Raw genomic sequence first — 26232 nt, forward strand, 5'->3', positions numbered from 1 at the left:
GGACAGAAAGAAGCGCGTAAGAGCAGAAAGCTAGGCAGCATGTATATAGCCTAATATATAATGGGTAATTACTGAGACACCTATACTGTAGATATCATTTCAAAACAGGAGTATTTCAAATGTTAAATTACTGCACATACATTCAATAACTGACATAGCACCACCAGGTAACCACATTTTATATAGCTTCTATAACATCCAGTGACAAAATATCATCCACACTGTGGCTTGAACCTTCGGCATGGGAGGCAGATGCCCTATCCACTACACCACCGAGGATCTGGAAAATGTGTCCTAGTGTTTTTGTTTTGGTGTTCTGGGACCACTGCCTCTTGTGGTGACAACACAGAACTGCAGGCCAACAACACGACGGAGGAAAGGAGGGAAAGAGGGAGGGAGACATTTGCTATCTTTGGTGCGCTGGCTTACAGCCACGCACAGAAAAAGAACAGTGTGTGTTGATTATCCGCTCACTCTTCCTTATGGAAAAGACACTCTCCCTCTCTCTCTCAGGGAGTTTTAAGGAGCTCCTGTTTCATCTCTTAAGTCACGGTGCTGAGCGCGTAGACCAAGCAGTGTCTGTGTCACGCTGGAGCGGCTGGAAGGGTGTCAGGGGCCAACGCTGACGTGGTGCTGGACGCCCCGCCGAGGGAGGACAGAGCTCTGCCTGACAGAACGCTTCCTCTCCCACAACAGACGCCTGGACTGATCTCCGAAGTACACATTTTCATGCAAGGAGAAAATTGTGTTCCCGTCGAACTGGAGCAAGAATGCACGCAATATTTTGGCTAAGAGCATCTTCAAATGTTGATTCACTTACTTAATAAATTGGACGAAACAACAGACAAGCCGTCATGTTGTTTCTATCCCCGGTGCTGATAGGCACGTTCTAGCCAGTTCTTAGCTTTCGGGTGCACAATGTTCTGAATGCTGTCAGAGTGACCGCCATGTTCCCGTCTAAAAATAAAGTCTTTGGGGTTTGCGCCGAATCCAATACCTCAGGTTCGGGGGCAAGGAACCACAAGAAATGTACAGCAACTGGGTGAAATGAAATAGAATAACATTTACTTTCAGCACACTCCCGAAAAACACAAACGCAGTCATACACGTCCCACGCGTTATGCAATCTATAAGGAAAACAGAAAACTGATAGTTTGGTCTGGACCGGGCTGAGGAGCCTTAATGAATTCTCCATGGATGCTGAATCATTTTCAGGGCTATATTTTCGTCCCTGTATCCATTCCCTGTCATATAGAGGGTTCATTTATGTGTGAGGCTTTGATTTAAAACTCAGAGACAGAATCGCCGCACACACACACGGCAGCCAAACTCAATTATAGGGGCGTGCAGGCAACCGAGGACCCTGCCGCAACCGGTCACCAGGACCGTCCAAGCTGCACCCAGGGCTTAGTTTGGACAGAGTTCCACGGTGTCGTCTGGTAAGCGCTAGCCCTCATAACTTTTTAAGAGAGGGGGAGCCATAACATGGCTGTATTGTAGCAACTGTACAATATTTACAGTACAGCGATATGGAGACCCTACATGGTGCCTTCTTTGATGACAAGTAATCTCTTTAAGAGATGAGACGACCGCTCGCCGGGAGCTAAGCTTCCCTTCCCAGGGTTAAAATGTAGATAATACAATGTTTGAAGGGTTCATACTGTATCTGTGTCATACTGGTATTTCTCAGGCAAGTTGCTGTGCCTGCACTTCAACAGCAATTATATTCACATAAATTATGTTCTCTTTGTTTTACAACCCCCTTGGTGCTGAAAGTGAGAATTCATAACATTAACAGTGACTGACAGTGGAATATATCTGCCTGTGAAGCAGTCAGTGCCACAGCTGACAGTAACCACGCTGGTTTTTCTTCTTGCGGAAAAACTGTGGGCCAGACAACAATTGAAATTAGACTAAGTAGGTCATCCAAAACCCATCAAACTGGACAATTATTGAATTGTTAACTTTTGCTGCTGACAGACCAAAACCATGCCCTCATCAAATGTCTATACGTCTAACAAACAGAGCTCTGGGGTTGTGTGTGTGAATTCTAGTTAGATTTGAGCTCAACCTCGGCATAAAAACTAAAAACAGAAAACCAAGCATTTACCAGCCATAAATACAAGTAGGGAGATTCCAGGTTGGCGTGGACCTCCCGTTGTAACGGCCAGGACAGATGAATATGTGCCAGACAACCTTTAACCTGTTAACCTTTATACATCCTTACAGGCATATGTTGTTGTCAATGTTGCACCCTAGAAGTGTCATCAGGGTGGAATCAGGCCAGAGTATCACGACCAATCAGAGGAGGTGAAATGAGCCGTCTGACCTTTTCTAAATATCATTATACCAGGGGGTGGATGAAAGGATTCTAAATCCCAGCCCTTTAATTGACTGAAGGTCAGGCATATACATCAGGTCAGGAATAGCTTGGTGGAGGAGGGATTAGTAATTACAGCTAATAACCCAAATATAATGATGGATGAAGTCCTAGTGATCAATGTTACACTGGCATTATCCTCTCTCTCTTTGCCAGTCTCCTCTGCTCGATAAAGTCTAGTTTGGGCAGGATGGTTTGACTGATGTTCAGCCATGGCCAAGCCAGGCAGGAGGTGCTGCCAAACTGCTCAGCAACCAGGCGCCAGACAGGGATACTAGTCAAGTGCTTTCCAAGAGCGCGGTCGATCAGTCCATCAAACAGTATCAAAGAAGCCATCGTTCAGTCCATCTGTGTAATACTTAGAGAACGAGGTCTCTTACTTTTGACGTCTCACTGGCTCGGACTCCGTGGGGTGGATGTAGGGGGTCAGGATCTGCTCGAGGGTTCGATCATCTGGAATCCTGGGAAGATATGTAGAAGGGAAAAATGCAGACAGAGTGAAGAAAAAAAACTGTGGAGAGTGTGTGTGTGTGTGTGTGAATTGTGGAGAGATGGAGAGTGTGTGTCTCTGTGTGAGCCTCTCCAAACAAATCAGATTATGTCTTGATGGATGATGTTCTTGGGTTGGGATTGTAACCCGCTCCGATCTACGTACTAGCCTCACCGACCTGGTCCTCTCTGGGGACCAGGCAGGACCACTGCCCTCATATCCCAGGCTCTCCTGACATGAACTGGCACTAAAGGGGTCCTACAGGAAGAACTCACCTCTTCTGCACAAACTCAGATTCACTCTGAGGGAACAGGAGCTTCAGGTGCCAAAGAAATCGCTTTTCTCTGCAGGACAAAGTAATGAACAAGATCAGCAGACAGTTAAATGAGAAACATTGTTATGTTGTTTGTGTCACACACCATACTGACAATTGTAATTTGTTTGGATTCATACTTCATTTATTCCATCATTGTGGAAGTTAAATAAATGTTATTGCTTATGCTTGCTTCGTTAAAGATGAAATATTGTTCTTGCCTGCTTTTAATTAAAGTATATTGCTTTTGCCCGTGGTTGTATAGCAGTCAGGGATGAATTGTCTGAGCCCCAGCTATTGTCTCACTCTTACCCTTGACAAGGACTCCTTGTTTCTGTTGTTTGTTCTGAAGGAACCAAAACAAAACACGCTCATCTCCAGAGCTGATTCTGGACCAATGAACCATGAATCAGCATTTCTGTTTGATCTAATAGCATGAGGTCTCTGACTGGGACCACCCCGGTCAGAGAGAAACGGCTTTATTCACTTGATTCTTTCTCTCTCTGTGCACGTAAAATAAATACATTGAAATACTGATGGTGTGCACATGTTGTCCTTACTGACGGTTGGAATAACTTCTTCAATGATTTCAAGATTGGATTATTACATTTCTTTGCCATTATACACAATCTAACAAGGCCACTGCTAAACACAGTACACATTGAATTTGCAAAAAGATCCAGCCCCAACCTGTTGGGAGTCAATCCTAGGCTGCTTACAAGATCTTATGTTGTATACTATGTGTGTGTGTGTCTGTCTCTCTCTCTCTCCCTCTCAGAATGTGTGTGTAGAGTGAGTAACCCAGAGTTGTCATGACAACAATGACGTGCATGCTCAATACTAGGATTCCAGCTGGCAGATATCCCATAATGAGTCCGGACTCTGGGGTGTTGTGGCAGTAGGACCCAACTGTTAAAGCGCTGGACGGATATGTGGGGTTGCTAGGCGGTTTCGACTTGTTAACAAGCAAAACATTCGCTGTATTCCAGTGACAGAAAGCAGTCACTGTGGTAGCGCTGTCACACGACTGACCCCGCTCCCCCAAAACCAGACGTGATCACGCCACACGGTGATCTAGGGGTTTCTGAAATGATCCAGTCATAGCGCTGCCAATAAGTACCTCCCCACTTAGAAAGAGCTGCATCTTACACTCAAAATCACTTTGTAAACATTACAGTAAATCGTATCTTTCTCCATTCCTTCCCCAGATTTCTCTGCCTGCCCATCGATGGACTCAGCTAAACTACAAAGACCAAGGTCTCCTTTCATGTTGTCCGAGGGCTTAAATGATGCCATATATTGGGTGGGGTATAATCGGCCACCTCCCTTCTCAGTCCCAACCAGTGGAGCTGAGGCCTGCCAGGGGGAGGCGGCTAAAGCAGATGGAACAGGGTCTCAGAACGAGCCGGTCTAATTGCTGAGACACACCATGGGCCTTCTTATTAGGTCCAGTGCGCGGGGTTAGGTTTTTTCGGAGAGGGCGTGACCCTGGGATCACACTGAAATATACACGCCGCCTGCCTTACAGCTGGGCGTGATTACAGCTAGGACCGAGCGAAGAGAGCAGAACAAGACAGGGTGCATGTGGCATCTTAACCCTCCTCCTCCTCCTCCTCCTCCTCCTCACAGCTGGACTCACAACCAACCCCCCCCCCCCCCACCCCCCAACCTCCCCTTCCAAAACAGGCCTGCTTCTGCTTTTTTCTCTGGTTGTGCTGGTGGTGCTGCTAGCGGCTCGCGGGGCCAGATGGGAGCATTACACAACTGACAGACATGTTTTTTCAGGAAAACAGAGGGAGGAGAGAGGCGGCACGGAGAGGAGGGCAGGAGGGTTCAAGAAAAAAAGAGGCAGAGAGAAATATGTGCAGAATTGGCAGAACATCCAATGAAAGGTGGTTACGAGTTTCCACTTGGATGTGAGTAAAAGAGGGTGGGAGAGAGGGGGGGGGGGGGGGGGGGCTAGTTTGAGGGGTCGGGCGGGGGGCTGTGAGGGTATTCCCTGTGCAGGTGCAGAGGTATTCCACCCCCCCTCCAGGCTGAGGAAATGATGAGTGTTTGCTTGGTCTTGGCATAGAGTCCCTGGGGAGGGGTGGATGTCGAGGGGGAGGGAGGGACGCCAGGTGTGAGGGCATTGTTCTGCCTTCGCGGCGGATGGAAACTTGTTTTTCTTTTTCCCCCAATGGAAAAAGGGCTTGGCCCGCGCGAAGGCACTCCAGGCGAGGTCAGGACGCATACCTGGAGTACGCGCGGCGCCGTCGTTCACCTCAGGCGGGGCGACTGCGTGCGCGGAGGAGCGCGGCAGGTAGGTTCAGGACAGAACGGGCGCGTTTAGACCACGCCTGGCCGTAGCGGGTCAGTGCTCCACGGGGGTGGATGGAGCCTAAAACGTCTTGACGCCGGAGGAATTGGTCAGCGTGCATCATGGTCGGCAGAGAAATGCATGTAACCCCCCTCCCTTCCAGGACTCCTCTTTACTACCTGCTTGTTATCAGCAGTCTCAGTAAATCCACCTGCAGGGGGGGAGGCTGACCCAGACTGGCAAACACGTACTGTATCACGACGGGCCTCGCGTTTCATCTCAGCTACTGTACGACAGAGAAACAAACACGCTGGCAGTTGCTATGATCAAAACCCGATTCCTACAAATCTCTCAGCAGCGTCGACGCTCGCCGGCTCGCTCGAGTGTTTTCAAGAGGGGGGGGGGGGGGGGGGGGGGGGCGGCGGTCTGCGGGCGGAATCAAACGCGCTCCAGATTTCTGCTCCGCAAGGCAGCAGAGGGGGCATCTGGTGAGGTGGCGTTTGCGGTTCTGGAACTAACATTCTGTGCTCGAGGCTCGCTTCATGTTTGTTTTGCTCTCGTAAAAAAATAAGGAGAAGAACAAAGGTCAACCCAGAAGAACAACATCCAAAACCTCAGGACCTCTGGGGAAAAGCACAGTTTGGAGCAGCCGGTACTGAGCCTAGCCGACAGAGCCAAGCCGACAGAGCCTAGAACGGTAGAGCCTAGCACGGTAGAGCCTAGCCCACAGAGCCTAGCACGGTAGAGCCTAGCCCACAGAGCCTAGCACGGTAGAGCCTAGCCCACAGAGCCTAGCACGGTAGAGCCTAGCCCACAGAGCCTAGCACGGTAGAGCCTAGCCCACAGAGCCTAGCCGACATAGCCTAGCACGGTAGAGCCTAGCCGACAGAGCCTAGCCGACATAGCCTAGCACGGTAGAGCCTAGCACGGTAGAGCCTAGCCCACAGAGCCTAGCACGGTAGAGCCTAAACGACAGAGCCTAGCACGGTAGAGCCTAGCCCACAGAGCCTAGCCGACAGAGCCTAGCACGGTAGAGCCTAGCCCACAGAGCCTAGCCGACAGAGCCTAGCACGGTAGAGCCTAGCCGACAGAGCCTAGCACGGTAGAGCCTAGCCCACAGAGCCTAGCACGGTAGAGCCTAACCCACATAGCCTAGCACGGTAGGCTCCTATCAGCAGGATGCAGGAGGGCATCCCTCACCACATCTCAAGTGGCCCACACTTTCCACCACTCAGGCGGCGGCATTGCAGCCAATCAAAGCCCATGGCAACCGCGGTATCAAGTACTCTTTACTCTGTTACCACGGCAAACTACTGTAGATCGCCGGTCTACATTTGGTCAAAGAAAGAGAGCGGAACGAAACTGTCTAAATGATGCGTTTTGAAAACACCAGGTCTTTGAGGCCCGGCGAAAAGCAAACATATCCACCAACAAAGTGACTTCACGGTCTAATCATCCCATATGTCATCTTCTTAAGATGTCAAAAGCGGAGTGGAAATTGAAAGTGGCAATACTATAATGTAAACTGGTGCAGTGTGCGCTGTGCTAACAGGGATATCTCCTTTAGCTGCTACGTTTGCCCAATTGTGCTTCAAGGTTCCCGGGGCGAGATGTTGTGACATGACGTTCGGAAGCGCACAAGCGCAGTTTGACACGACCGCGACATATCGTAGCCATCTCAGAACGTGACCTCATCTTCCCCCCCCGCGCGTGTTAAGATCCCCCCCAGAGCAAACCCCCAGCTCCGAAGAAGAGACCGCCGAAGACAGATACAGAGCCCACTGACAGATGTGTTCATTAACAGCACGCACGAGCTGCGGTCGAGGGGATGAGTCATGGAAGCGGCTGGGAGAATTGCGGGATGAGAGGCCTGACGAGGAGTTTGGCAGAGCGGCAGACGGCCTTCTGGGAGGATTAGGGAGAGACGACAGATCTCAACCGGCGCTCCACCACCAGCCAGCGCCGACCCAACGCTCAGCACACAGCTCCTGCTGTTCTCCGCGGCCGTGCCTGGGGGGTGGAGGCCCGTGCCAGGGGGTGGGCGGGGGGGCAAGGGGGGGGGGGTTGAGGGGTGTACTGTACGGGTGATGCTGTTGGGCGTTCCTAAAAGACGGATGACGGGAAACCGAACGGCAACTCGTCCAACATCCTTCGCCCCGTTTCATGGAGCTCCAGACGCCTGGTTAGGGCGGAGAAGCCGACAGAGTGAGTGAGTGAGTGAGTGGAGGGGGGAAGATTACAGGCAGATGTATCCTAAGCCTAGGCCTCGGCCCCTGAGCTCACTCCCGGACCGCAGCTACGGCCGTGGACCAGCGGCCCGGCCTGCCTCTGAGCACAGCGGCCAGCAGCACTGTGATCTGTGTGTGGGAAGGGGGTGTCCCCAAAGACCAGGGCTCTAAAACACAGTGACAGACATGGATGAGGCCGCACACCGAGTGTGTGTGTTTGTGTGAGTGAGTGAGTGAGTGAGTGAGTGAGAGAGAGAGAGAGAGAGAGAAAGGCCCTCCCTGTGGATGACAGGGATGACAAAGGACTCTTGTAGTAAGTTGGGTGTTGCCGTTTCGTTTGGAGAAGTAGATCAACTCCTGGCCTGATCACACTGTGTTGTGTGGTTAGTAGATCACCTGCTCCTACTGTGTTCTGAGTGGTTAGTAGATCACCTGCTCCTACTGTGTTCTGAGTGGTTAGTAGATCACCTGCTCCTACTGTGTTCTGAGTGGTTAGTAGATCACCTGCTCCTACTGTGTTCTGAGTGGTTAGTAGATCACCTGTTCCTACTGTGTTGTGAGTGGTTAGTAGATCACCTGCTCCTACTGTGGTTAGTAGATCACCTCCTCCTACTGTGGTTAGTAGATCACCTGCTCCTACTGTGTTCTGAGTGGTTAGTAGATCACCTGCTCCTACTGTGTTCTGAGTGGTTAGTAGATCACCTGCTCCTACTGTGTTCTGTGTGGTTAGTAGATCACCTGCTCCTACTGTGTTGTGAGTGGTTAGTAGATCACCTGCTCCTACTGTGGTTAGTAGATCACCTCCTCCTACTGTGGTTAGTAGATCACCTGCTCCTACTGTGTTCTGAGTGGTTAGTAGATCACCTGCTCCTACTGTGTTCTGAGTGGTTAGTAGATCACCTGCTCCTACTGTGTTCTGAGTGGTTAGTAGATCACCTGCTCCTACCGTGTTCTGAGTGGTTAGTAGATCACCTGCTCCTCCTGTGTTCTGTGTGGTTAGTAGATCACCTGCTCCTACTGTGTTCTGAGTGGTTAGTAGATCACCTGCTCCTCCTGTGTTCTGTGTGGTTAGTAGATCACCTGCTCCTACTGTGTTCTGAGTGGTTAGTAGATCACATGTTCCTACTGTGTTCTGTGTGGTTAGTAGATCACCTGTTCCTACTGTGTTCTGAGTGGTTAGTAGATCACCTGCTCCTACTGTGTTCTGAGTGGTTAGTAGATCACCTGCTCCTACTGTGTTCTGAGTGGTTAGTAGATCACCTGTTCCTACTGTGTTGTGAGTGGTTAGTAGATCACCTGCTCCTACTGTGGTTAGTAGATCACCTCCTCCTACTGTGGTTAGTAGATCACCTGCTCCTACTGTGTTCTGAGTGGTTAGTAGATCACCTGCTCCTACTGTGTTCTGTGTGGTTAGTAGATCACCTGCTCCTACTGTGTTCTGTGTGGTTAGTAGATCACCTGCTCCTACTGTGTTGTGAGTGGTTAGTAGATCACCTGCTCCTACTGTGGTTAGTAGATCACCTCCTCCTACTGTGGTTAGTAGATCACCTGCTCCTACTGTGTTCTGAGTGGTTAGTAGATCACCTGCTCCTACTGTGTTCTGAGTGGTTAGTAGATCACCTGCTCCTACTGTGTTCTGAGTGGTTAGTAGATCACCTGCTCCTACTGTGTTCTGAGTGGTTAGTAGATCACCTGCTCCTCCTGTGTTCTGTGTGGTTAGTAGATCACCTGCTCCTACTGTGTTCTGAGTGGTTAGTAGATCACCTGCTCCTCCTGTGTTCTGTGTGGTTAGTAGATCACCTGCTCCTACTGTGTTCTGAGTGGTTAGTAGATCACATGTTCCTACTGTGTTCTGTGTGGTTAGTAGATCACCTGTTCCTACTGTGTTCTGAGTGGTTAGTAGATCACCTGCTCCTACTGTGTTCTGAGTGGTTAGTAGATCACCTGCTCCTACTGTGTTCTGAGTGGTTAGTAGATCACCTGCTCCTACTGTGTTCTGAGTGGTTAGTAGATCACATGTTCCTACTGTGTTCTGTGTGGTTAGTAGATCACCTGTTCCTACTGTGTTCTGAGTGGTTAGTAGATCACCTGCTCCTACTGTGTTCTGAGTGGTTAGTAGATCACCTGCTCCTACTGTGTTCTGAGTGGTTAGTAGATCACATGTTCCTACTGTGTTCTGAGTGGTTAGTAGATCACCTGCTCCTACTGTGTTCTGAGTGGTTAGTAGATCACCTGCTCCTACTGTGTTCTGAGTGGTTAGTAGATCACCTGCTCCTACTGTGTTCTGTGTGGTTAGTAGATCACCTGCTCCTACTGTGTTCTGTGTGGTTAGTAGATCACCTGCTGTGTTCTGTGTGGTTAGTAGATCACCTGCTCCTACTGTGTTCTGAGTGGTTAGTAGATCACCTGTTCCTACTGTGTTCTGAGTGGTTAGTAGATCACCTGCTCCTACTGTGTTCTGAGTGGTTAGTAGATCACCTGCTCCTACTGTGTTCTGAGTGGTTAGTAGATCACCTGCTCCTACTGTGTTCTGAGTGGTTAGTAGATCACCTGTTCCTACTGTGTTGTGAGTGGTTAGTAGATCACCTGCTCCTACTGTGGTTAGTAGATCACCTCATCCTACTGTGGTTAGTAGATCACCTGCTCCTACTGTGTTCTGAGTGGTTAGTAGATCACCTGCTCCTACTGTGTTGTGAGTGGTTAGTAGATCACCTGCTCCTACTGTGTTCTGAGTGGTTAGTAGATCACCTGCTCCTACTGTGTTCTGTGTGGTTAGTAGATCACCTGCTCCTACTGTGTTCTGTGTGGTTAGTAGATCACCTGCTCCTACTGTGTTCTGTGTGGTTAGTAGATCACCTGCTGTGTTCTGTGTGGTTAGTAGATCACCTGCTCCTACTGTGTTCTGAGTGGTTAGTAGATCACCTGCTCCTACTGTGTTGTGAGTGGTTAGTAGATCACCTGCTCCTACTGTGGTTAGTAGATCACCTCCTCCTACTGTGGTTAGTAGATCACCTGCTCCTACTGTGTTCTGAGTGGTTAGTAGATCACCTGCTCCTACTGTGTTCTGAGTGGTTAGTAGATCACCTGCTCCTACTGTGTTCTGAGTGGTTAGTAGATCACCTGCTCCTACTGTGTTCTGAGTGGTTAGTAGATCACCTGCTCCTCCTGTGTTCTGTGTGGTTAGTAGATCACCTGCTCCTACTGTGTTCTGAGTGGTTAGTAGATCACCTGCTCCTCCTGTGTTCTGTGTGGTTAGTAGATCACCTGCTCCTACTGTGTTCTGAGTGGTTAGTAGATCACATGTTCCTACTGTGTTCTGTGTGGTTAGTAGATCACCTGTTCCTACTGTGTTCTGAGTGGTTAGTAGATCACCTGCTCCTACTGTGTTCTGAGTGGTTAGTAGATCACCTGCTCCTACTGTGTTCTGAGTGGTTAGTAGATCACCTGCTCCTACTGTGTTCTGAGTGGTTAGTAGATCACATGTTCCTACTGTGTTCTGTGTGGTTAGTAGATCACCTGTTCCTACTGTGTTCTGAGTGGTTAGTAGATCACCTGCTCCTACTGTGTTCTGAGTGGTTAGTAGATCACCTGCTCCTACTGTGTTCTGAGTGGTTAGTAGATCACATGTTCCTACTGTGTTCTGAGTGGTTAGTAGATCACCTGCTCCTACTGTGTTCTGAGTGGTTAGTAGATCACCTGCTCCTACTGTGTTCTGAGTGGTTAGTAGATCACCTGCTCCTACTGTGTTCTGTGTGGTTAGTAGATCACCTGCTCCTACTGTGTTCTGTGTGGTTAGTAGATCACCTGCTGTGTTCTGTGTGGTTAGTAGATCACCTGCTCCTACTGTGTTCTGAGTGGTTAGTAGATCACCTGTTCCTACTGTGTTCTGAGTGGTTAGTAGATCACCTGCTCCTACTGTGTTCTGAGTGGTTAGTAGATCACCTGCTCCTACTGTGTTCTGAGTGGTTAGTAGATCACCTGCTCCTACTGTGTTCTGAGTGGTTAGTAGATCACCTGTTCCTACTGTGTTGTGAGTGGTTAGTAGATCACCTGCTCCTACTGTGGTTAGTAGATCACCTCATCCTACTGTGGTTAGTAGATCACCTGCTCCTACTGTGTTCTGAGTGGTTAGTAGATCACCTGCTCCTACTGTGTTGTGAGTGGTTAGTAGATCACCTGCTCCTACTGTGTTCTGAGTGGTTAGTAGATCACCTGCTCCTACTGTGTTCTGTGTGGTTAGTAGATCACCTGCTCCTACTGTGTTCTGTGTGGTTAGTAGATCACCTGCTGTGTTCTGTGTGGTTAGTAGATCACCTGCTCCTACTGTGTTCTGAGTGGTTAGTAGATCACCTGCTCCTACTGTGTTCTGAGTGGTTAGTAGATCACCTGCTCCTACTGTGTTCTGTGTGGTTAGTAGATCACCTGCTCCTACTGTGTTCTGTGTGGTTAGTAGATCACCTGCTGTGTTCTGTGTGGTTAGTAGATCACCTGCTCCTACTGTGTTCTGAGTGGTTAGTAGATCACCTGCTCCTACTGTGTTCTGAGTGGTTAGTAGATCACCTGCTCCTACTGTGTTCTGAGTGGTTAGTAGATCACCTGCTCCTACTGTGTTCTGAGTGGTTAGTAGATCACCTGCTCCTACTGTGGTTAGTAGATCACCTGCTCCTACTGTGTTCTGAGTGGTTAGTAGATCACCTGCTCCTACTGTGGTTAGTAGATCACCTGCTCCTACTTTGTTCTGTGGTTAGTAGATCACCTGCTCCTACTGTGTTCTGTGTGGTTTCTGTGACTCAGGACGTGTGCTGTGGTGTGATTACCTCAAGGGTCAATCTGTTGCTAATAGCAGTCCATGGGGAGTGGGGGACAACATGTTGACTGTGCACGTTATTTGGGGAACATCCGGCTTAAATTTGACAAAGTAGACATAAAAACATGTAAAAGTGGTTGACAAGACCTCGGAACAAAAACTTAGTTGATCATTTTAAAAAATCGAATTACAAACCATGGCTAAATACAATTTACACTTTCACAAACAGAATGTTTACAGGCCAGAGAGCCTTAGGTAACCAGTGGCCAGGTACACAGGAAGAGTTCACACAGAGGGAAAGTGCCCAGTGGTGACAAGGCCACTGCCCCAGGGCAACGATTCCACCATAAACAGCTGCTTCACATGCGCTGCCAACTATGACATCTCTACCACGGTCTGAAGGCCTTTTAATTCCTAGTTAAACTCTTTATTGTGTACCCTCTGTTTTTTGCTCCGTCACCAGGGGAAGCTAAGGAGGAAAGTTTGCCTACTGCACACAACACACACCACAGACACACACACACGCACGCACACACGCGCACACACACACGCACACACACACAGAGACCTCAGCCAAGCATGAAAGCCTCTAAAGTCAGCCGCCCGGCAGTAATGATCCTCTCCTCTCTCTGTTTGGCAGCGCGAGTGCGTAGCATGAATATGTCGCTAACCATCTGCAGTCACACCGCTGAAACATCTGCTTTGTATATAATGTACTCAGTACATTCTGAAGCCCCATTTTCCCTCCTCCTCCTGTAATCTATCGTATACCTTTTATCCCTTCCTGTGTTGACTTGGTGTAACTGAGCACGGTTGTCAGAGAGCACTGCGCCCTCAGCTGTGAGATTGTTTACTGGAATTAACAGTGATCAGAAACAGAGAGAGCCGCGGTTCTCCGCTGGCTTCCAGGCGGCCATGTTTGTTGGCCGAGGACGGACGGCTCCCAGGGTCGGTTCTAGATTGCCGCACCACGGGAGCGGAGCTTTGGCTAGGAAGACATCTCCCGTCTGCATGCATCTAGCTGGCGTAGCCTCTCTCCAAATACTGTATAATAGAGTCTGTTGAAAGAGTGACAGGTCGTAGCGGCGAATGAGATGCGCCAGCCCAGGTTAGATGGGCGGGGCATAGCTATAGGTGGCGAGCGCCTGATCTCGAAAGTCGCTACCGATTGGTGTCACCGGGATTTCGGCACAACCAATGAATTGCCAGGATTTGAATGCCAGGTTTTTGCGTGAAGTGTCCCAGACCCATAGGGAGATCCGCAGCGTGCGGTGACGTAGTCGGCGCAGCTTACGTAGTGCATCAGCAAAAGAGCTCTCCTGGGTCTGGTGTTGAGACTAGCTCTGACAGAAGTGAGACACGGCGAACGACGGCGGTGTCTGACCCCTGCAGCAGAGGGAGGGAGTACGGGTGGAAAAAAAGGGGTGTGAGTGAGAATGACATAAAATGGGTGGACCGGCTCACAAAAGCCTCATTCAGTGGCAAGTCCTGATTGACACCTGATGTTGTGTCTGGACATCACAGGGGTGTTCTGAGTTATTACTTCATTCATAACCCGTTTTTCCTCTTTCAAGTGAAATGTCTGGGGAAAATATTGATTCTTCCATGGGGGGAGAGGGAGGAGGAGGAGGAGGTCAGGCTTCCAGTGGAAACTCCGGCGAGTGTCAGAGCAGTCGCCACCACCTCCAGGAGAAGACGGAAGGACAGGACCACCGGCATCACGGAGGGAAACCGGGGGAAATGGAAAACGAAAGGAAAAGTGGACCGAGGAAAAGGAAAGGATTTTGTCGGCGTCGGGGCTGAGAAGACTCAGAGGAGTGAGCGAATGGAGGGAGGAGGAGGAGGTTGCTATAACAACACAACACCCCGAGTCCAGCCAGTAGAAAATGTCACTGGTAGAGGTGATGGACCCAGCGGGGCAGGTTTTAACAGGAGGGGACCCGCATACCTGGTCAGAGGCCACACAGCCATATATAAGAGTTACCCAACAGGCATTATGAAAGGTCGTCACTCAAGAGATGACTTGGTCAGAACACCTGTCAAAGCCCGCCCGGTCACATGACACAATCTGCCAGGTGATCAGCCGTCAACGTTGAGCGATGACTTCAATCCCTCTGAACCCATCTTAATACTGTTAGACATTCTGCATCTCTCTGGCTATCGATATGTCATGCCTGGAACAGGCCAGGAGCAGATGTCAGGTACACTGAGGCCGAGCACACAGTTCATCAACATGCTGAAGACTCCCCAGGGGCCACCTTTAACTCACCACCACAAATATTACTAGCTGGAGGCCATTCCAAGAGAGATAAAGGTAAGACTTAACAAGAGCGCCATCATGTGGCCGAGCATAACATCTCTGATCTCCACAACAACCAGGATCATTATTCTATTGAGTGAGCACAGCCGTTGTTCTAGAGACCAGTGTCGGGTCTTGCCTATGGGAGTCAAAAATGTGGCCATGATTTTAGGAACATACTTATTCACAAAGATGGTGGAGTTCTCTCTGCTCTTGGTGAATGTGAGGGGTAGGAACCTCAAAGTCATATTCATCCTCCTTGCTTGATTTGTCAATGTCTTAACCTGAATGAAAGAAAGAAAGAAAGAAAGAAAGAAAGAAAGAAAGAAAGAAAGAAAGAAAGAAATTGTATGTATAAAAATTACTGCAAATACATCTGCTCTTAATTACAGAACCAGGTTATGCACAAAGTACATAAACAAATATATCATGGTAAAATTGCAGTTTCACATATAAACTTAAACTAGAGCATTGTTCTCCTTATCTTTATTTTAAAGCACATTCCTTTCGTTTCTGGCATGGGGGAGACAGTTGACCAGATTTATTGACATGCAGGTACCCTTACAGGTACCTGTAACCATGCTCCCTCAGTCTATTTGACATAATATGAGAACATTTAATCTACAGTAGAAGGTTCTGGAAGAAAAGCAGACCCCAGACTTGCAGGGTGCATATGCCAAACTTCTATCTCTTGCTGAGAATCAGGCTCTTTCTAGTGACAGATTTGTAGTCAATGTGGATCAAACCAGACAGGAGCTTTAAAAAAATAAAAAAAACTCAAAAGAAAACACACATTACCTCAAACTAACTATAAAACTCATGTTATGCCAGTATAATATCAATGCAGGTATGGGTTGGCAGACTGAATGGCTATTCAGTTGTCAGTGGAATGTCTGTCTGTGGTAGTTCAAACCACAGCTAGCAGAGGAGCCATGCAGAGCACAGAGGGAAAAATATTCATTTTCTTTTCAAAATTATTCCAATCCATCTCTATGAGGAATTGCTGAGGGGAGTGGCAACATGAGTACCGTGAGATTTGTGTGAAAATAAATGTTCCTGTGATGCTGCTCCTCAGTGTGTTAGAAGTACACAGTGCTTTACGAGTGCCCCGTGGTTTACGGGTCTGCGGTCTCAGAAACGCTGTCTTAAGACTGGTGGTTGAGCGACCTACTCTGTTGGTGACAGTAGGAACGCGGACGAGCTTGTCTCTGTTGGCACTGTCGGCCATCCTCCCGGTGTCCTCTAGAAACCTGTAGTCTACAGCAGAGAGAGAGAGAACCATGGTCAAACACAAACACAAACACAAACACACACACACACACAAACACACACACACACACACACACACACACACACACGGCTTTCAAAATGACCTGAGGAGTAAGAGGAGCCTCACCACTGAGAAGGTTCATCTCATCAAACTGTGAAAGGGCCACGAAGGCAGTCTTGTCTCGAACCCCGCTACATCCCGAATCCTCCTTGTGCTTCCTCACACAGGGCAAGCTGTGGGGTGAAGAGACCGATTTTCAGTAACGTTATACCATCATCTATGTGTGAATCCGGGACACCGAAAAGACTGCAACGGACGTGTTCAGACAGCTGCCTGCCTACCTGTCCGTCAAGGATTGTGGTTTTAGGCTGTTTTGTAGTAGATACAAAGTATCTACTACAATCTTAGTAGAGTCTAGGTCTAATTTATCAAGTTCAGTCTAGAATTTGGCTCACCATTATTGACTTCACACAAATTCCATATGCTAAATTGGTCTAAAACTTTGTATAGACCTAAATATGGCTCGTTTTTCACAGGCAGCCACGACACACCAAAGAAACTGTGACCGTCAGTCCCCTGCTGTGTTTGGCAGACCGTCAGCTTGGTACCTTTAAGTTAGACATCACAAGAACACTATGTACTATGCACTAGGTTTGATTTTCTGGTTTCATCGCTGCATTTCAAATGTCTCAAATTGTATTATCATTGTTACACCTGACTGATGACAAAGGTCAGGTCACTGTATGAAGCTGAAGCTCTACAGAACGTAAATTCAGTTCTCTAGAAAAAGCAGAGTTCTCACAAGCGCCCCCGATTTTATTTGCACTGTTGTGAACAGAGTTACGTAACGGCTAAGTATGGAACACACTGAGCAGAACCCTGTTTTTTCACTCTCAGCAGACCTAAATCATGTGCGAGCAGACGGTGAACCGAGCGAGGGGGCGTAAATCAGTCTGGAGATGTCTCGCAGCACGCTGGGAAAGGTCTTTGTGCCACTGGAGGGCCTTGCTCTGACCGATTGAAAGCCTGTGTGACGGCGCCTGCCTCTCACCTGGGCCCGAGTGCTGACTGATGGGTATGGACACTACAAATAACCGGAGGGCTCTATCTACAAACCACTTCCTGTGATAGACCAACTGTCTAAGCCAAGCAGCGCTTACATGGACTCTGAAAATGTCTGGTCTCCTACAGAGGCAGAATTTATGTAGTTAAAAGGAAAAATATCTCAACTTTCGTAGGCTACCTCATGAAAGGATCTAGAAGCAGACAGTGTAAAAAAATAAAATAAAGAAGCTCAAATGAGCACTTGGTATGTGATCCAAATACAGAGACATAATTCACAATCAATTTCAGGCATTTGCTGAGAGAAAGGTATTTGGCTAGGGTCTCCCAAAGACTATATCTCCAGATACTATGCCGAAGGAATGTCAGTGGATGGCCAAAACAATAGGGAGCCATGTGAGAAATGTGCAAATTGGCCCTTTAAATCTTACTGAGATGTGTGGTTGCAATTTGGATGGTGCAATTCAGAGCTTGAAGGTCGAGGTTGACATGCACCACCTACAATCTTTCGAGGACTTGCATCGACAAAATCACAAATCAACGTAATAGTCTGAAAGAACACTTTGTATAAAACACTTTGTGTACACCTTTTTTTTAACCTTTATGTTACACAATGAAAGGATTTCAAGCTTCACTGTTGTCTCGGCTACAAAGGAGATCTACAAAGGAGCTAGCTAATAATTTCTGACCTGGGAGGGACCAAGACGTGGTACTCAATATCTTATCACTCAATAAAATGCCATAACGACTGCACTAGGGATATATTGATTCCATCTGATATTTAAAGAGTGGACGCTTGGTAGGAGGCCCCGCCACAGGAGGCTGTCCAATAGCAGATTTAGAGCCTGTAATGGCTATCCCTGCGCAACAATAAATCAAAGCCAACCACTGCTAGCCTTCTTCTATATGAAGTGTAGGCTAATCTCCCGTCAGAGAGCCCAGACTGAGCACGGACTCTTATGAAACTCTTATGACCACACCAAAGTACGGACCAAATGTGATCTCATTGCTTAATCCCCCCAGGTGCTTTTTAATCTAATATGGTTCTCATTGGAAGGAAACTGCTCTAACTTTATAGAAGATGTCTGCTTTGAGATAAGGTTGGTCAGTCGCTCAACTGGCTGCCCTTTCACTTTACTTGTCTTATTGAAGTTGTTTTCAAATGTTTGGGGGGGAAAAGAGGCATCAGTGCCCTTTCACTAAGTAGGCTATAGGGTGTTCTCAGCGGTGTGTGGTGGTGAAGAGAGGTTTACCCACCTCGTTTCCCCTCAGTTGATCAGAAAATGTGAGTAATACAGTTAATCAGACAATATGAATCAACGCTCAGCCTTGTTTTAAAGAAGTGGGTAAACTTCAGTTTACGCTCCACTACACCCCTGGTTGTACTATCAAAACAAATTACATCCACTAATATGTATGCATAGTATTGGCACTGTTTTTGTACTGTTTTGCACCGTCATGTCTTTGCACTGTCCTGTCCTGCACCCTGTCCTGTGTCTACAGCAGCGTATAGCTCAACCCTAGTCAAACTCCTAGTATGTGTGAACCATATACATGGTAATAAACAAATCTTGAGTCTAATATTGTCACTAACTAGACTTGGTATATAGCAGGTGTGATAGGGTGACAAGAGTACTGTGCTTGAACATAGAACCCTTTTTGGGGGGGAACATAGGACCCGGGGAACATAGAACCCTCTTTTGGGGGGAACATAGGAATATAGGGATGACCCCCTTGAGGGAACGTGACCCCCTTGAACTGATGAAGACTTGGTGCTAATGGTCCTAACAAAGTTTAAATGTCACCTGCAGGACTGCTTGAGACAGCCAGGGCATCTGTACCTCGCCTCCTCCGAGCCGCACACGCCACAGCTGGAACAGAGAACAGCAACACGGGCATCACACACACACTAGACAGAGAACAGCAACACGGGCATCACACACACACTAGACAAATAATCTATGGACACTACTTCCCCCCTATAGAGCTGCAGGAGCAGGAGTACACGGTAGCACGTGTGTTGCCATGGCTCAAGCAAGCTAGTACCAGACAGCTAGCTAGCATGGCTAGGCTAACGTCTCGTTGATGACATGGACATATCCTGAATTGCTGGATAGGTTAGCTGGAAGAATGACAACAAAGCAACCACTCTTGCCCAGAAACACAAAAGATTGGCATGGGCAAACTGTGACGAAACAAATGTAAAACCCCAGCTAGACTGTACTAGCTGTTAACGTTAGCCCTGCGTTTACACTTACTCTGTCAGGGATATCTTTCTCTTCGTTCCGGCTTTGAGTTTATCTCCCAGACTGCCGTTCTCTGCTTGACTTTCTTCAGCTGCCATTGAATCCACCGAGGGCACCATAACGTAACTGAATAAATGAATAGCTAACTTTATATTAGCTAGCTAATACCGGTTTATCAAAATAACACCACAAAGTTGGTCGTACTTCCGCTACACGTGGAGGACAAACCGAGTGGGGCTCTAGTTTCTCGTTTTGCATAATGACGCCCCCTACTGTTGATATGTATAAAACACAGGCCATCTGATGTTGATGTTATGTATAAAACACAGGCCATCTGATGTTGATGTTATGTATAAAACACAGGCCATCTGATGATGTGTGAATGATGGGCTGGATCATGTATTGTGAATCACAAGACATGCATGATACATCCAAGCACACAGTAGGGATGCCACCAGCATGTAGCCTACTGTATGATGTTCGACGTATATGTCGCATTGCATGTAAGACGTTTGTATGATGGATATGTAGGCTATGTATTAATGTACTGTAGGTCCGCACAACTCTTCTGAAGACCATAAAAAAACAAAATCCTTTTTGGAAGGACAGAATTAATTGGAAGTGGACAAAGATTCTGGTGTCTAGTTAAAAGTCAAGAAATAAACATGTCTACTGAAGAAAGGTCAGACATCTGATTCCAAGACAAAACAAAAACAAAAATGGGTTGTTTTCTATGGTTTGTGTGCTTGGCAAGTCATAACAGAAAGCTTGTCACGTTGTGGTATCTGAAGACAAACCCAAGGTCCTCAGTCTGGGTTCTGTTGTGTCAGTCTGTGAAAGTGTTGTCATGGCAATTTATCAGAGAAACAGTGTCTGGAGATTAGGTGGCGAGTGGGAACCCTAGGTCTTTAAAACTGACCGCCTGGAAACATACACATGCACACACACACACACACACACACACACACACAGACAGACACACACACATTTCCTAGGTTGAGTCAGCATTCTTACAAGCAGCATTAGAGCACTGTTCCTGGAACTAGTGGATGGGGAGAAGCATTAGTATGAGACATTCTAATTAAAATATGATTTTATATACAGCAGATAATCCACAGGAAGGGATATAGCCTACTACTGCATGCCCAGACTTGGGGAATGACCAGTTAAGGAGAGGGCCTATCATCAACGTCTAACTTCATTCTAAATGGCAGGAAATGATTAGAGTATCTTTACTTTCTGGAAGTCATCTGGCCCCCACATTGACATGGACTAGCATCAGACACAAAATATGCATGTGTTGAACAATGTTGTGATTAAAACATGTCATTTATTTAATGTCAACACATTTCATATTTACACATTTAACTCTATCCTCTGGAACATTAATTAATTACACATAACTTAAGAACATGATGACTGCTATTTATAGTGAGTTTTGACTCTGGCCAATGCTAGCTGCCAGTATATCCTATAAACAACCATTGAATGAATGTGAATGTATACAATGTCACATATGTCACATATGAGTGTACACACAATTACACATTTTTACATAAATAGTTATTTGGACTAAATTGTAGTTGACCAAATACATCTCCAAGAGTATAATTTATTGGGGTACAGTAATGTGAACAAAAACAAAGGATATAAATAATCAAACATACTGTATACTGTCAAAATATACACAGGAAAATGTCAAACTCACTGATGATTCACTACCGGTTGCAGCATCTATGAGCACCAACGACCACTGATGGACTTACTTAGTACAATGACAAATTCAGGAAAATATGTTTGATCCCCCCAAAAAAGGTTCATATAAATTAGAAATGACCAAATTAAAATAAGTACTCTTACAACAGAACAGATCTTGATGTAACCAGTACATACAATTCTAAGAAAAAGGTGAATCTTGACACAAGCACCTATTCTTGAAGGCAAACGAGCAGGACAAAGGAAAAGGTAAAGCACCATCTGTCAGGATTTGTGGGTCCTGCTGGGTCGAGCAAACGGATCTGAAACTGACATAACAACAAAAACAAGGGCCAACATGACCTTTGATTGAACATGCAATACTCAAATCTTTCGCGCTTAATCCACAAGCTATTGCACTCTTAGGAGCCTGCGGTTGGACAGCGCTCCTGTTCAGAGCTCTGGAGCTCTCTCTTGGACTAGGCCCCTGCTTAGGATGGGATGGGTGGCTGTATAGGGAGGGGGGGGGGGGCACAGAGGAGGTACAGAGTTTGGGGTTTTGTATGCTTGTTGCGTGGATAAGCCCTGCTCTGAGATCAGGGAGAACCATCGGTCCAAGATGCAGTGAACCCAAGCACCTTTTGAAAAACAAACATACATACAAACGAAAAATACTTGACACATTTATTTGATAAATATTGGTATACACTGCTCTCCTGAGGACCTCCGGGCCGGGGTATCCAACGGACCAAGTTCCACCTCAGAAGTCTGCCGTCAGTTGGATTGGGCGGTGCCTGTCACTCTCAAAGAAGATCCACCCCATCTGGTTTCATGAGGCTCTCTTTGTGAAGCCGCCATTTTGTATGACATGCTTGTTTCGTTGTAGTTTATAAATATTCGGGACAGGTTCTGGTTGGTGGCCTCAAAGGAAGCAGACGGGTCCCACCTCAAGGTAGCGCTGGCTGTCGAGCTGTGGTGCTGGAAGCTCCTGTACGTCTACAATAGGGAGCTGACGGCTGTCCTGAGTATGGAAGAAGAAACGTGACTGGTGCCAGCTGCCATCTTGGATCTGAGAGGAGGAGGGAAAAACAACGCTGATGAAACGACGACACAAAGCACTCAAGTGAGACAGCACGGTGCTGTGTTGAGTCTGATATGAAAGATGAAACCCTCCTTATTACCTTGCACTCGTCTTGTAGCACATGTGGTTCAAGTAGTGTGTCTTCTTCAAACTTCTGTCCGTTCCATCCCCGGAACTGGAACCTCGAGGGGGTGTCCTGGAGCTCTGGGCCGCTGCCACTGAAGGTATCTGTGCTGCTGGAGGGTGGGTCGCTGAGGCAGTGAACTGTGATGCCATGGCTGGCCTCAGTGCTCAGAAGGTGGAGGAACTTAAACTGGACCTTCCCCATGCCAAACGCCATCTGAGGGGCAAACGCAGAGGGTTAAGGTTGGGAAATAGGGTGGGCATCAACATCTCTGTTCACAATATTGCATCTTCCAATCAGTATTGCTAAGAGTTATTGCCGCACACCCATAGTTGGCCATTGGTTCATAGAATGAAATGTCCTCATTAAACCTAGAATGGGCCACCAGAGAGAGCGTTTCCTCATGGCAAGCAGTGAGCTCCTTTGTCCAAAACAGGTCCAGAAATCAACTTTATTTTCTCCTTGAGACATTGATCATTCCATCACACACCACAGTGTCAACACCAGTGTCGACATCGATCTGAAGCAGATGTGATGCGATGAGATACCAGGAAAGTCGGACGGTTCCATGGATTTCACAGTAATTTTGCCAGGTGACGTGCGTATAAGAGTCTTACTGGGTAAAGTAACTGTGTTACTCATAGTACCTGATGTCGTAACAACCAGAAGCCAGGACAGATGTGTTGATGAAAGCTCTGGTAGCTGAGCTCTGGTAGCTGTACCCTCATACCCTCATATGTCTGTTTTCTCTGTTCACTCAGATAAGCTGAGGTTATTGGATTAGCGGTGTAGCTCTGCTGGAGGCCCTGTGCTGGAGTGTGTGGTACTGGGGTTACCCTCTGGGGTCAGTTACCTTGTTAGAGGCCTGCGGGTGTAGACACGTCTGCCCCCCTGCCGTGAAGTTACAGAACACCTCGATGGCGTCGGATGGGCATCCCAGATTTGGGTCGATCCAGAAACGGCCTGAGCAACCACAAGCCCCACCAACAGAGAGAAAACAAACACACAAATCAAATTGTACAATGGTTCACTTGTATAGAACCAAAGCTAGTTTAGGCTAACATTAAGCTGGGTTGGGTGAAGCCAAGCTCAATTCAGGAATTGAAGTAGTGCATCTGGGTAGGAGGCAATGTTAGCTAAACCATATTTTCAGCAATTTGAGATTGTCTCTGAATGTCAATGAAAAGTACTTTACAAATATAACAAATCATTATTATGAATTAGAACCAGGATCTCTTGATCAGCAACCGCCAAGTCTTCTAAGACCAAGGAATGCTCCAACAATTTGTTTTATTGCCATGCAGTTTTTCAACGAATTTGGTCTTTTGGTCGTGGTGCATAACAAGGAGACAACATTGGACAGGGTTCAGGGATGAGACAGGACAGTGCAAAGAGCAAGTACAAAATGCTAGTGCAAAAAAGGATAAGCTAAGAAAAAAAAAATATATATACAAAAAGTAGTGCAGTCGGTGAGCAGAGGGTGGAATGGTTGTAAGAATGTGACGTTCTCTCACCGTCAGAGAGCTTGTGTTGGCAGTCCAGGAGATCTTTGCAGAAGCGAGCTGGGTTCTCTCGGGTCCCAAGCGGTTTCTTGATGCTCTCGATCACGCTGCTCAGGTAGCGCAGGGCCTGAAAGATCTCTGCGTTGGGGTCCTGCATGGCCATCTCAGTGTTCTGATAGGCCTAGGTTAGCACAGTGGGCAGACCGCATGGGAGGATAGTATTGAGAATAGAAAAAGATACCCACAAATATGGAAGCGGCAGTTTTGTTAATACTTTTAGGTTTATTGGTGAAAAAGCCCCCGATAGTATATATATATATATTTGCAGATGATGTACTAAACTGCCGTACTGCAGAGGATGTACTAAACTGGTCATAATCCTTCGTTCTACCGAGCAGTTTGAGAACATATGAGTGTTTTACCTCTGTCCTTAACGCAGCGTTGTATTCAACGGGTGAGTCGAAGTATATCCGTTTCTGAGGACACAACACCAACAAATACAGTTGAATACCAGACAAAAACAGAACACTGGGCCCTGACAAACAAACACATTCCTGAATTTAGTGGGGGACATTGATGAGTTTCACAAGAACCTTGACCCCTTATTTCATGTTTATTTAACAGGAACAGTGATTCATTTCCACAAGAAAGCCATGTATAGACAACTCACAAAAGCAGGAAGGGCTACCCAGATAATGTGGCTCTACTATCTATGGCCCTGCAACTATGAGACACCATTGCCTTATCCCATTCCTCTGAAAGCCTTATCTAAGCTCAGCCTGGCACCATGCCTGGGACACAGAGAGAGAGAGAGAGAGAGAGAGAGAGCGAGGAGAGGATGAACAGTGGGAGGAGGAGGAGGAGGAGGAGGAAGAGGAGATGCCTGAGGCAAGGTAATCGCCCACTCCAGAACTCATTCCCAGAGAGAGACCTTTCCTCTCCCCCAGTCTCGATTCCTCTAAGTCGGCTATTGTGAAGTTGTAAATGATGGAGATGTGCAGCCAGAACACATACCGTGGGCCCAGGAACACCAGGTGGACCCTATAGGAAAGATCATAGAGATGCATAAATACATATACTACAACTAGAAACAGAGTGTTCACTAACAGTGCTTAAAACACTGTTGAAATAAATAAATAAGTAAATAAATAGGTAAAAAAAAAAAAACAACTTACTCTCGGACCTGGAAACCCTTGTGGCCCTTGAGGCCCCTGATATAAAAGAGCAAAAAGCAAGGTGTTACATCCCACACTGATCATACTGTACACCCTTGTGCTGTTAATCCCTGCATGGACTTCATCGTTTTTTCAGGTCAGATCCAGTACTACTAGGCACAGGTCAGTGGAGCTGCGGCTGACTCTATATCTGGGGTGGAGCTCTATCGCCCTCCCTGGCTGATCAGGGTATTGACACCGACACGGCCCTCACAGAGCAGCCACCTGGGGCAGCTGGATTTTATTAGGCCCCTGAGAAGCAGGCAGTGTGTGTGTGTATGTGTGTGTGTGTGTGGGCGTGTTTGTCTATACTGTACTGTACTGTATGGTATGAGTCGCAGCAGGGATTAGGGAGTCCTGGGAATCTTAAAACAGTTTACACTGCAGAGTGGGAACATTGAAATGAGAGGCATAAACAATAGCCCCCTCAGTGACGCACAGTGCTAACATTATGACAGGGCATTTGCTCCCAGCATTCACCTAGAGCAGGGAGTGCACAGCAAGGCCCTGCGGTGGCGGACTGCAAATCATGTTGGAATGCTTCGCCATGAGTCCATTGCGGTCTAATCTTGCCACACTCACAAGCCTCTCGGACGGGGGAGGGGGGGGGGGTTGGGTGGGGGGGCGGGGGTCCTGGGATGTCATTTGCCATCTATACTTTCACACCCACACTACCAGCTCCTAGCTGGTAGAACACTTTCCCCCCGAAGACATCTGTACCCATAACCATATACAGTGCTGCACAGTGTACACACAGAGGCCTTGTCCATTGAAAAGAACAATATTAGAACAATATTTAGAACAATATCCAGATCTCACCATTTCCCCGTGGCTTCCCTTTGCACCCCTTGGCCCCTGTGGAGAAGATTAAACACCTTTGAATACTCTGCAGATATTGGACCTCATTCCTGAATGCAGGTACGAGAAGGTTAAGAAGACATTTATTCTAAAACCCCACTTGCACAAGTTCCCGCGACAATCCTGGCATTCACAAATGTTTTCTCATCTGGGAATTGTTCTTAGCTAAGAACGCTGAAAAGCCACATTTGGAGGTACAGGTACTGTAGGCCACATGGGTTGAATTTGTGAGAAATCATTGGCAAAATGTGTTTACTTAAATTCTACAGACATCATAGGACTGAGGCAAGGGCCGACCCGATGATGATGATGATGATGATAGGATTGAAATACAATATTATTTGTTGTCTCCTGTCTTGTTCCT

At 47.3% G+C, this 26232-nt stretch overlaps 2 protein-coding genes across 2 annotated transcripts in view; both read right to left on the reverse strand.

The window, feature by feature from the left end:
* znhit6 (zinc finger HIT-type containing 6) overlaps positions 1-19525 on the reverse strand; it is a gene marked incomplete at its 3' end in the record, with an annotated part of 28548 nt that extends 9023 nt beyond the window's left edge. The window contains exons 1-7 of the mRNA XM_084443901.1: positions 19407-19525; positions 18954-19019; positions 16213-16319; positions 15988-16073; positions 14997-15100; positions 3146-3214; positions 2761-2841 (exon numbers count right to left, since the gene is read on the reverse strand). Coding sequence (XP_084300027.1) covers positions 2761-2841; positions 3146-3214; positions 14997-15100; positions 15988-16073; positions 16213-16319; positions 18954-19019; positions 19407-19513 — 620 coding nt within the window. The 5' untranslated portion in view covers positions 19514-19525. The remainder of the gene's footprint in view (positions 1-2760; positions 2842-3145; positions 3215-14996; positions 15101-15987; positions 16074-16212; positions 16320-18953; positions 19020-19406) is intronic.
* Positions 19526-20775: 1250 nt separating this feature from the next.
* Positions 20776-26232, reverse strand: part of col24a1 (collagen type XXIV alpha 1 chain) — an 81937-nt gene continuing 76480 nt past the window's right edge. Inside the window, exons 53-60 of the mRNA XM_084443902.1 lie at positions 25830-25865; positions 24972-25007; positions 24811-24837; positions 24219-24272; positions 23809-23977; positions 23148-23257; positions 22271-22510; positions 20776-22158 (exon numbers count right to left, since the gene is read on the reverse strand). Of these exons, the coding sequence (XP_084300028.1) occupies positions 22012-22158; positions 22271-22510; positions 23148-23257; positions 23809-23977; positions 24219-24272; positions 24811-24837; positions 24972-25007; positions 25830-25865 (819 nt within the window). The 3' untranslated portion in view covers positions 20776-22011. The remainder of the gene's footprint in view (positions 22159-22270; positions 22511-23147; positions 23258-23808; positions 23978-24218; positions 24273-24810; positions 24838-24971; positions 25008-25829; positions 25866-26232) is intronic.

Source organism: Borostomias antarcticus, assembly GCF_949987555.1.
Source record: "Borostomias antarcticus genome assembly, chromosome: 10".
NCBI classification, from domain to species: domain Eukaryota; kingdom Metazoa; phylum Chordata; class Actinopteri; order Stomiiformes; family Stomiidae; genus Borostomias; species Borostomias antarcticus.